The following is a 12,287-nucleotide window of genomic DNA, read 5'->3' as shown; positions in this document are numbered from 1 at the left end:
TACAGCGGGCGTGCCAGTGTACAGATATATGCAGTTATATAAATACCAACAATTAAAAAACACCCATAGAAATACCAATGCAATACGCTGAAGACGTATTCCATGAAGTCAGTTCACGAAGGCGTACCAAATTACCAACTGAAAATTGTGTGTTGTTACATATCAGTCGAAGACGCACCGGCTAAGTGCGGCCGGCAGCTTTTGGTGACAGCTTGCGTTGCCGAAAGCGCGACGTTCGATCGTCAGCGCTCCTTGAGTGAACTTGGGCACAAGACAAAATAGTTTATTTAGGTTCATAGTTGTCTACACTATACTTTACAGCTATTCTCACACTTTGAAGTTGCGTGTACACGAAGCAAGAAGAGCCGGTAACGTATATACCAACGCGGCCGGTACGACAGGTTTAATGCTCGCTGGGCTGGGCACTGGGTAAGACCGCTCTCGACGCGGTGAGTTGGGATGGTTGAAGATTCTGCATTTCAGTTTCACAACGTTTCTAACTCTAACCTGAAGTAAGTAGAAGGGTAAGCATGGCAAGGCATACATTTATGCGGTGTGACGGAATCGAATGACACCTTTTTTTCTCGCCTCCGCTGTGAAACCTTGCGAAGCGATCGAGAGGGCTGACTTAGGTTTCGTCAACTTTGTGGCAGAAACAATTTCCTGTTGGTGTTTGGAGTGGCGTGCAGCTCCAGGCTTACAAACACTGCAACTTGGAATCGTTACGGCAATACACGGATGATGCGAATATGGCTGGTATACGCAGGGGCATAAGCGAAAAAGGTGCATTATAATTGCTGCGATACGTACGTGCACCGCAAAAATTACGTATGCTCGGTATCTGTTTTAGGGTAGCACCTCTCCATGCCGTTGAATCAAGCATTTTATATTCAAAGACACCGAAACATACCAGGGCACACGCTACAATAACGTGCACGCTGCGCTGGTATAAACAGTGCGTGCTCCAATGGTCACCAGCGCTTGCCAGTGAACATTCCAGTGCTTTTAGCGCTCCGCAGTGCGCACCAGCATCAACGCGGCCGAGCCAGCGCCCATACCAGTGCGACACAGCTTTTTCCCAGTGCGACCAGCGAAGTGTGAGTGATTACAAGCGTGTACCAGTGTCTCCAGTGTGTACCAGTGCTAAAAAACGTACTGGCATCACGCTGTATTTGCAATAGGGAAGGCAAACGCTTTTGATACATCAGGCGTGATATGTCGGCGGTGTCGTCCAGCGTCGGCGTCAACATGTTGCCAACGCTGCCAACGCCTTCTATTATATGCATCAAGCTCGAAACGTAATTAACGGTGGTGTCCAGCGTTAGAGTCAACTTGTTACATGCATCAAGCTCAAAACGTAACCATTGGTGGTGTCGTACAGCTTCGGCGTCAACACTAATCCTTAGGTTAATCAAGCACGAAATCTAACCGTCGATGGCGTCTAGCACCGGCGTCAACACGTTACATGCGATGGTGAGTGAATACAATTGCTATGGGTACCAGGGCCCACAGGAGTGAGAGGCAATGAACGCTCCCATGCCTCCGCCGCAATCTCTTACACCGTCCCTCCGTTGCTGAATTTACAGCGCACATTCTTGCTGACCAGGACGATTCCCAGCCCCTCTTTTTGTATACGGACATCCTGCAACACATCAGGCTCAGTAGGCACACTCTAACCCCCCCCCCTGACTTATAAATTAGGTAAGGCATTGCAGGTCACGTGGAGACAACTACACCTACAACCATCAACTACAACTATCACAACTACAACCATCAGCAACTACATAGACAACTACAACCATCAGTATTTCCAAATACTTAAGTATTGTTCATGATAAACCCTTTGATGAACAAATCGCAGTGTAAATTCTGTCCCCAGATGGCCACTTTACTTCCTATGGTCTGGAAGTGCCAAAATAATGCCAGCATGTTGGCCAATCATAATCCTACAATGGTCGAGTGGGAGGCGGCCCTGTTCCGACCTGACACAGTGCAGCAACAGGTCCTGGTCGACCAAGCTCGGATGGCGGCAAGAGCCAATGGTCTTCCGGACTAGAAGGTCTAACCACTACAGCGGCATATTTATTATCAATAACTGTTTTATTCTCTCTCTCGCAAGAACACGCGCCATTGTATGCTCTAGACGCCACTGTGAACGCCAACGCCGATACAAGAACACTGTTTGTTTTGTTCGCTTTTGGGCATTTTTAACCGTGCTCACTAGCTAATAGAGCTGAAACCCATGCTGCGTTTCTCTTGACAGGAAAGTGCCACGTGCAACGCACTGCACTACTTCTTGCACAGTGTACGAAAAAAAAGAAAACATTAATACTCTAACGCTGGGTTCTCTTATGCGAAACGCCGTTATGGACACTACGCAATTCTACGCAATTCATGCACATTTCTCCACAATTTCCTTCGGGAACTAGGATCATTTTTTTATTTCATGTTTCTTTGTGTGAAATATACTGTATCGTATTTTCATACATTTGTAGTCTCGACAGTGATTCGATACCGCAGATGACCATACAGTTGATTTGATAGGTACCGATAAAGCAAGCATCAAGGGTGCTAAACAGTGCTTTAAATAAATATGAAAGAATTAGATACGTTATTAAACGCAATTATTGACTTTTCATGTCTCGGCATTTGCTTCATTTCAAGAAATGTGAAATATTGTTACGTGATCACGTAATCAGGACGCCAAGGTTCACTACAACTTGGACTATCATTATATTAAGTCCAATAAAGGGATTTTATGCGGTGACTGTCAGGGTACGTGACAAATAAGGTGCAGAAGGTTTTTTAAGGAGGGGGTAAGGTGAATACCCCGACTGGCACTAAACAAAAAGTCGACAGATCCCAGGTACCTTGGGGATCGACGTTATGCGAAACTTGCGCATGGAAGGTGACTCTGTTTTAGGTTGTTTTTTTTTTTTGATCGAAGCGTTCGGAAGTGGTTCTGACTTTACAAATAATGCACTCGCAGACACACGCTAAACAAGTGTATATGTTTCATCATAACCAATTGTTTACAGTTGTGTAATGGTGTCAACGAAAACGGGAATATTAGCAACACCAGAAGCGGTAAGCTTCGCGCTGGTGCTCGCTAGGATGGTACTCTGAACACTGCAGCATTACCCCACTTCAACGGATGGCAACTAACTGTAAACCGGACATGCCGGTTGTATCATAGCAGTAAAAATTGCCGTATTTAGTAGACACCCGATGAAGTAATACGCCGCTTCCTGCTCTTATAAATCAATTTCTGCCACATCAACTGACAAGCAAAACGCGCCAAACAAAACTCGCCATGCAACGCTGCACTGCACTTGTCACCACACCACACGCTGAATAAAGAAGGTTGGCGGCTCTTCAAAAGAGCGGCGCGCGGCAAGGCGCTATAAAAAATTGACGAGTGTTGGACTAGCAAGCTCAAGACAATCTGTGTGTATTTAGTTGACGGGCACAAGTTGGCCCAAAATATTGAGTTGTTCTACCTGCCGGCATTGTGTTTGTTCGTTACAATATATAATGCTTATACATGCAGATACTCGGCACTGCAAGCACAAGTGATGTTTCACGAACATTAGGGTCTACTTGAAACAAAGTTCCAAGCCCCGGCATTGCTCTGTGGTAGAATATTTGAGTCCAATGTAGAATGCTGCAGGGGTTAAAGTAATGCTGGGGCCCTGCCATTTATTACTTGTATTGAAGGGGGCAAAGCAGCCGATGTGAACTGTTTCTCAACGCTCGCGCGTTGAAATTACCCATGTCTGTTTTCGCCATTCTAGGGTAGATACAAACTATCATGCGCCCGGCAAGCTGAAGAGGCCGCCCGGGTACAAGGACTTCGAGAGGTGACCTGAGACACCGCCATCATAATCAACTGAGAGTGGGAAGGGACAAGGGTTTATCCCCTCTTCCCCCACCTCGCCCTAGAAAACTGCCTGACTTTAATAAAGTCTATTCATTCGTTCATTCACATATGAAACATACCGGTATACCTATGGCACCTACCCGCGCGCGGATATGTGTCACACATTTGGTGTAAATGGTTTGTGTACGCGACGAGATTTTTTATTATTCTCTTCATGACCAGCGAGTCTTATTTGTCAAACCATCATAACCTCCTATCAAAATCTTGGTTTACTCAAAGTTGCATGGGTGGACCCGAAAGCGTTCAGACGTAGGCGTCTGGATAGACAGATAAATTGATACTTATATAGACGCTCAATGACTGTACGAAAGCAATATATGCTTAGCATTTCAGAACATGGCAGATTTCTCCGTCAAAAGAAGCTCCATACCACAGGAAGGTACATGTCTTCGCGAAGGTAACTGGGCATTCATCGTGCCCTGAAGTATTAAAGCTTGGACATGCGTAGTGGTATTCGGCAGCTATTCAGTCATTCCAGCGACGCAGGTGGCGCCGTGCAGTCGAACTCTGAAGCTGTCACGCGGTGATAATCTGCGGCGCACTTCGGTCTCTCAGTAGTCATGAACCAATGAACGCATCTTCACGCTCTGTGACGCTGTCGTGCACGCTTGCGACATCACTGTCTCGTCCGCCATTTCGACCTACCGCTGTACCATCTCTAGTCGCTGGAATGATCGAATAGGATCATCTGAGGTGAATGTACAAACGCTAACGCCTACATTCATAAATTTTCATCTTGGTCGACTGCAAACCCCTATAGTCATCATGCATTGCTTCTGGTCATTCATTTGAACCTCTACTTGGATACAGGATATAATAAATCCCATCAAAAATAGGCATCAATGCAAACCTGAAAACAACACAGTTTAGATGCGAGGGCGAAGCAATAAAATTGATGAGAACTGGAACGTGACGAAAAACGACAGCAAGCATCTCGATACTTGCAGTGCGCTGAATAGGCAGAAATGACACATAAAATTAACACGCACAGGACGAGGCTGAAGTAACAAACCATCACTTCGACACCTAAATTTTGGTGCTCAAAGTAAAAGAGAAGGGACACATGAAATGAACCCTTACATATATGCATAACAAGCATGATAAAATACCTCCCTCAAATGTTTAGTGTTTCTGTTGCTAGCTGCGCGTTCTGTTCGCAAACGTGGCTGCAGCAGCGAGTGGCGTATGTTCGTGTGAATTTAACTTCAACGCCACTTTGCATTGAAAGCAAGAGACGTAATGAAACTCAAACAGCGGCAAGCCTTCGCGATAGTATAGTGCGCACCAAGAAGTTTTCCCTACTGACATGCGCGCCCATCCTGTTCGGCAGATCTGAGCGTATAAGCGAGCCTGTCCATCTACTTTGATACTTGAATATTATTGATCTGTGGGGCTTAACGTCCGAAAATCTATTCAAATACAGGATACAATACAAGTATAGTGCGCACCATTCACTTTTCAACACTGACGGGCGTGCGCTTTCTGTTTGGTAAGTCGCCGCGTACATGCGTACCTGTCCATGGTGAGAAGTGGACGGCGTGCACTGTACTATGGTGAAGGCTTGCCGATGTTCAAGTTTCCTTTCACGTGGGTAGCACACGCCGCCCCCATCACGAGACGAAAGCGTTTGCCCAGGAATTTTCACCCTGTTCGGCAAAGTACAAAGGGTAGATTAGAAGAAAGTCCACTACGAGAAAAGAAGGAAGTAAGGGCCAAAATCAGGTGCGTGGGGCCTCTATTACAAGGTTATACTGGCCTCAGCCGCCTGCCAGGTCTGGGCCAGGAAGGCCACTTGGGTCTCCTTTTCCTCGCTGGCCAGGAAAGTCTCCCACTGGTCCGTCTTGAATTTTTCAAACCGTAATCTCAGGCTTATTATTTTGGCTGGCCTAAACTCACATTCGCATGTAATGTGGGCAAGTGTTGCCTGTGCTCCACACCCCGGGCAAGAAATGGCGTATGCGGTTGGGTGCATCACAAGTTTCAAACGTAGGCGCGGTAATGTATTTGTCTGCAGGCGGTGCCACTCGTGCGCTTCTTTTACACTCAGTCGAGAGTGGAGCGGACAGTATCGCCGTCACTGTCGATGTTGTTGTTCTAAGATATCTCTAGGAGTGTGGGGAGCTTGAAATACCAGACGGGTATCTGGACTCGACGAGGAACAATCGATCGGTGAGTTATAGCTCGAGCTGCACTGTCCGCTCTACCTTTACTCGTATTCGCTGTGTGTCCGGGACGCCATGCGGCGTTACTGGACTACTGTTGCACCTAAGAGGCGGGCGAGGCACGCGGGTACAATGCCGTTAGAGAAATAAAAGACTATTTCAGAGTCTGCGAGGATAGAAGATCGATTTCTCATGACTTCCTTGGGTTTAATGGCAAGTCCTACCACGAGGACTTTCGCCGGGTTCACCGAGTATGGCTTCGCTGAAGCACAGGTCCATAAACCCGAACTGCACACCAAACCATTCGCGGGCAGTGAAAAACAATGCATTCCGCTGCAGGCTGCGTCCGTATAAACCATGTCTGGCTCTGTTCCGAATCGTTTGGTCAGTTGCTGGGCTCTGGCATGGCTACGCGCTCGGCGGTGCAAGGATTTATGTTTTTCTGTAGAGGAGCGATATAAATTTTGGCGCAGATAGGAGTGTAAAGAAGGTCTAGTTCCTCGTCGCTGTATTGGGTGACGACCGAGGTACTGCGCTCCTCGAAGGTGTTGAAGTTCCTCCAGGCAAAACGTTGATCTGTGGATATTCCCATTGGTATGCCGAAAGCATTCTTGTAGGTAGTGCGAAAGAGGGTATCCACTTGTTTTCTCTTGGACTTTGAGCTCTTCGTAAGGGAGGCCATACCTTATTTTGTTAACTATGAAGGGTCGGATTACAGGAAGCTTGTCTGCCTCTTCAGAGGCTCTATGACGATGAGTCACTCTACGTACCATGCGTGCGATTTGTTTTGGAGTAGTGTGAAATGTTTTGAGGATGTAGTCCGCGTGCTCGGTTTCCCGAATCCTGTGTCCAAGGACCAAGGGTACGAGTACGTGCGGCCTCACGTATCGAATGCTCTTCTACTTTTGATGCGAAGAGTGGTTTACATCGGTGACCCTACCAAGCATCTTAACGAATTGCTTTTTTATGGAGCGACGCAATTAAATGAACTGTCAGAGCGGCTTTCTGCAGAGTAGTTTCCTTAATGTAGAGAGAGCCTCCGGTAACCTAACAAGTTATACTATCGGCACACAGGGGATAGCCCAAGTGTCGTATAGACTCGAGCCAGACTGAAGAAAATATCAAGTCACCTTGAGGCGACCCTCTAATTGGGGATGTAAACAGCCGATGATCCAACGTCTCTTAAGCCCATTGTTGCAGTCCGATCAGTGAGGAAAGACCGGATATAGCGGTACATTCTTTTCCTACAGTTGGAGTAGCTCAGCTCCTTGAAGGTGAGGTTGTGGCTCATAATATTAAGCGAAATTTTCAGGTCGAGATCATACAAGATGTGTTTTGTGCCCGAGCGAATGCCGCGTCATACTTCTTCCCAAAGCTGGAGAAAACCGTCTTGTATTGAGAGGTTGTCGCGGAAATCATACGTGTGGATAGAGAAAAAAACCTTGTTCCTTTAGATAGCAAGGTGGGCGCGCGTGAATGACTTTCTCGAAGAGGTTGCCGAGGCAGAATGTCAGCGAAATAGGTAAGGTTCTGTAAGGGGAGGGGTTTCCCATGCTTGGAGGTTGATACAATTGAGACCTATTTTCGTTCTGGGGGAACAATCCCAGGCTCCCAAATGTGCTTAATAAATTAGCGGACTAGTTCATCCAGGCAATCATAACTAAGGTTTCATAACATGGCATAAGTAACGTGAGTGGGTCCCGGTGCTTTCTTAGTTTGTATATATGGTGCTGCCACAAAAAGTCGTACGAATCAATGCGACTAGGGAAACGGCTGGAATGTTTCTACAAGCTTCAGCATTCGTTTTGTAGACGCGAGCCACATCACAGACGTAACTACATTCTTTTCGTCGTGAGTGCTTGGTTCAATAACGATATGTTTGACGCTAAATACATTAGCTGCTAGTCCTAATTTCTTCAACATTCGGGAAAATTGCTATTGTATTCGCTGAGTCGGCGAAACTTTTCTCGTATCCCATCGTTCATGCAATACTAGAGCGACAAAGCCGCAGGCATTTTTCGCCTTGCCGGGATAATGAATACCCTCTTAGGACCGTCACACTCACCCGTCATCGTCCTCTTTTTCTGCTTGCAGTGGCATGAATCTAGCGTCCATGTTGAGAGTGTGCAACAAAGTACCTGCAAAAAAATTCTGAGCGTTTTTATTACAGAAGGCTACCGAGTTTCCGCTTGTTCAAATTACTTTGCTCAACGCACATTAGAAACGATTGCGCAATGAATTTTCTAAGGTAGCGCCTTTTCTACCTCACAGGTGGAGGCAAACAGCCAGCGATAATCAGCGTTGGTGCCAGACATACGTCGCGAGCTGTTTTCGAACAGTTCCAGTAGTATAGTTATTGGACTAGTTGGTATGGGTTCCTTAGTTTTATCATCATCAGCAGCAGCAGCCTGACTACGTCCACTGCAGGACAAATGCCTCTCCTATGTTCCACAAGATAACTCGGTATTGTGCTTCCTGCTGCCAATCTATACCCGCAATAATCTCATCTGCCCACCTAACCTTCTGGCTCCCCCTAACCCGCTTGCCTTCTCTGGGAATCCAGTTAGTTCCCATAATGACGCCCGATTATCCCGTATACGCGCTCCATGCCCAGCCCATGCCCATTTCCTCTTCGTGATTTCAACTATGATATACTTAACACCAGTTTGTTCCTTAATTTACTCTTCTTTTTTATTGTCTTTTAAGGTTACACCTACCATTTTTCTTTCCATTGCTCGCTGCGTCGTCCTCAATTTAAGCTGAACCGTCTTTGTAAGTTTCCAGGTTTCTGTTCCGTAGCTAAGTACCAGCAAGATATAGCTGTTATATACCTTACTCTTGAGGGATAGTGGCAATCTACCTGTCATAATTTGAGAGTTCTTGCCAAATGTGCTCCACCACATTTTTATTCTTCTAGTTACTTCAATCTCGTTGATCGGCTCCGCACTTTTTATCTACCCTAAGTAGACATAGTCTTTTACAATTTGAAGTTCACTATTACCTTTCTCGAAGTGCCGCTCTCTTCCGAGGTTGAGGTTGTTTTACATTACTTTCGTTTCTGCAGATTAATTTTAAGACCCACCTTTCTGCTCTCCTTGTCTAACTTCGAAATCATGAGTTGCAATACGTCCCCTGAGTTACTCAGCAATGCAACGGCAATGTCATCGACAAAGCGCAGGTTATTGAGGTACTCTCCATTAACTCATATCCCTAACGGTTCCCATTATAGGCCTCCGAAAACATCCTGTAAGCACGCGGTAAATAGCATTGAAGAGACTGTATCCCCCTGCCTTACAGCCTTCTTGATTGGTATTCTGTTGCTTTCTATTGAAGAACTAAGGTAGCAGTTGATCCCCTGTAGATTTCTTTCAGGGTGCTTTTATATGCTTCATTGACGCCCTGATGCCACAGTATCTGCATGACTGCTAATATTTCTACTGAATCAAACGCCTTCTCGTAATCTATGAAGGCTATGTATAGTGGTTGGTTATATTCAGAGATTTCTCTATTACCTGATTGATAGTATGAATGTGGTCGATTGTTGAGTACCCTGTTCGAAATCCTGCTTGTTCCTTTTATTTAGATTATTGTTCATTGTATCTACGCTGAGGTTTGTTTCCTCAATAAAAGCCGAGTACGTGTTCTGTAGCGAGACTCTGAATTTCTGTGTTTTTCCTCTTAGTGCTAGCTCATTGATTGCATTCTTGCGTGTCAGTTTCTGCCGTTCATTCTTCGAAACTAGGCAAATTCGAAACCGTACCAGTCTATGGTCACTGCATCGTACCTTGCCAATCCCTTTCACATCCTACATGATGCCGGGGGGTGCACTGATTGTAAAGTCTATTTCGTTCTTATTTTCGCCATTAGGGCTCCTACCTGGCACTTACGGTTTCCTCGTTTTCGGTAGAAGGTATTCAAAATCTTTAAATAATTGCGTTCTGCGAATTCTAATAGTAGCTCTCCTCTGGCATTTCCAGTGCCATTGCCATAATCTCCTACTGCCTGGTCTTCAGCCTGCTTCTTCCCCACCTTTGCATTAAAGTCTCCCATCAGTACAGTATACTCTGTTTTTACCTTACTCATTGCCGATTCCACGTCTTCTTAGAAGCTTTAAACTGAAGCGTCTTTTGGCTTGGTGTCGGCGCGTAATCCTGTACAACCTTGATCTTGTATCTCTTATTGAGTTTAATTACGATACCTAGCATATCAATAATGTAGCATACGACACCTAGCATTCAATAATGCTATAGCATTCCTTTATGTTGCCAGCTTCCTTTGTTCAAATAGGCGAAAACAATTGACGCGTTCCCATGATGTGAGTGATGAAGCTAGATTGTATGGTCGATAAGGTCTTTGCTGAAATCACCGTCCGTTTAAAGGTAGTGAGCATGCAGGGCAAGTATGTGAATAACGATGGTAAAAGCAGTAAGAACGTAAACCACGGGACGAAGAACAGACACATCCCTGCCACTCGTCGCTCTATTTGTCATCGTATCTGCCCCATCTTCGTTCAGTGTTTTCAGTTCGCGCTAGTATTTCATCGGTAGTATTAGGTATTGTGCTTGTAAGTTATTTATATTCTTTCGTCAGAATTATGCTTATTGTTCGCCTATTGCAAACCTTTTTTATTCAATTACACACATACGTTTCGACTGCAGCAACGGTTTCCTATACACCATGATGGCCGACAGGGAGTGCCAAATGAAAAGCTAGGTTCAGAGGTCCTAAAGTGTACGTTCAACTCACTAACAAGTATAGGAGGTTCATGCTTTTATGAATTTCAGCTTGTTTCATCACAAGCCTCATTATTATCAGTTTATTTCTAAGCTTCTTTTACGTCTCACATACAAAATTTCTCCGTGATGGACAAGAACGTGGACGGACATAGTGGTCGTGGTGGTGGCAAGAACTTGATTTTTTCTTTAGAAAGGAAGGAGGCAATGGGACACAGATGACAGAGGTTATGACACTTGGTAGTCCTCCGCAATTCTCTCTGCCCAACCCAGGTCGGCCTCCTGGACGTCGAGTTTCAAGCTGCGCAAGGAAGCCTTCCACTGATTCTTATTGCTTACTTCTTGTTGGAGGGATGGGAGAGGGAGGCGCTTAGGGCACCTCCACATGCCACGAAGATGGTTTGCTTTTTTATGGAGCAATATTTGCAGGAACAGCACATGTAGAGAAGGTGCATGTGGTGAAGAAAGTAAGGAGAGGGAAAGGTGCAGGTCTGCAACTGTCGCCACAGTGGTACGCGCCATCGAGGGGATTTCGACATTAGTCGGCGGTAAGTTTAGATGGTCAAGGCGTTAGTGATTACAGATGTCGTGGAATGTTAGAAGACCATTTCGCGCAGCAAACAGCACCGTTGCCGAAACGAAGCTTGGTTCTTTCAGTGCCTACGCCAAGACCCAAATCCTCGGACGCTGCCGTGAGTCCCTTCGATTCCTGCAGAACCTGCGTGAACGGGGATCATACTCAAGCGTTGTCTTGTTCCGAGGCATGAGCCAGGAGGAAGGATAAGGCTGTTTTCGACAACCGGCCCACTTCGAAAATGTAGATGACCGTTTTAAATCGGTAGTAATAGGTAAATTTGGAAATGTAAGCACGAGATCAATGGATGCTTCCTCAGCCTTTTCAGAAGCTTAAGCAGAAATTAAAGCAGCAGTAGCTATCTCATCTTGTGAGTTGACAAATGAGAGGGCGAAAAAACGCGAGTACTGTATTCGGTAGCATCGACGTAGAGCACGTTTTTAGAAATAGAGAATCGTGTTTCAAGAGTTTTTGCACGCTGTCGGGGACGTTGATCGTGGTGCACTGTGGTATGTTTATAAAGAACGGCGGAATGTGTAGACTCATTAGTATTTCGTGCGAAATAGTACGTGTTATCGGTGTTAGTGATTGGAGTTGGCCTCATAGTGAGAGTGTCAGTATGCATCTTCCGGTCTGTGTGTTGGAGAGATTGGCATGTTCAGAGGCTAAGTAAGCTTCAATGAGTTCCGGTAAGGTGTTGAATGTGCCTGTCTCAATGAGCCGTGCAGTGGACGTTCCAATGGGGACCCTAAGAGCGAATTTGTTGATCTTGTGTAACAAGGTTTGTTATGTTTTGCCGCTCATAAGTTGATCGCGCGGATGGGACAGCACCAGAAGCTACGTTATTCAAAGCCTCTTTCTCGGATCTCTCTTGGCAA

At 45.7% G+C, this 12,287-nt stretch overlaps 1 protein-coding gene across 11 annotated transcripts in view; it reads right to left on the bottom strand.

Moving 5' to 3' along the window:
* LOC119163114 (XK-related protein 6) overlaps positions 1-12,287 on the bottom strand; it is a 145,082-nt gene that overhangs the window by 120,121 nt on the left and 12,674 nt on the right. For 8 of the 11 annotated variants that reach the window (XM_075874197.1, XM_075874198.1, XM_075874190.1 and 5 more), the window contains exon 2: positions 8,168-8,240. The exons of 1 other annotated variant lie outside the window; for it this stretch is intronic. In XM_075874197.1, coding sequence (XP_075730312.1) covers positions 8,168-8,217 — 50 coding nt within the window. In that variant the 5' untranslated portion in view covers positions 8,218-8,240. Of the gene's footprint in view, positions 1-8,167; positions 8,254-12,287 lie in introns of those variants that run through there. 2 more of the 11 variants (XM_075874191.1, XM_075874196.1) reach the window with 1 other exon arrangement.

The sequence above is a fragment of the Rhipicephalus microplus genome, chromosome 9 (assembly GCF_043290135.1).
Source record: "Rhipicephalus microplus isolate Deutch F79 chromosome 9, USDA_Rmic, whole genome shotgun sequence".
Taxonomy (NCBI): domain Eukaryota; kingdom Metazoa; phylum Arthropoda; class Arachnida; order Ixodida; family Ixodidae; genus Rhipicephalus; species Rhipicephalus microplus.
This window is presented reverse-complemented; position numbering and strand designations above follow the sequence as displayed.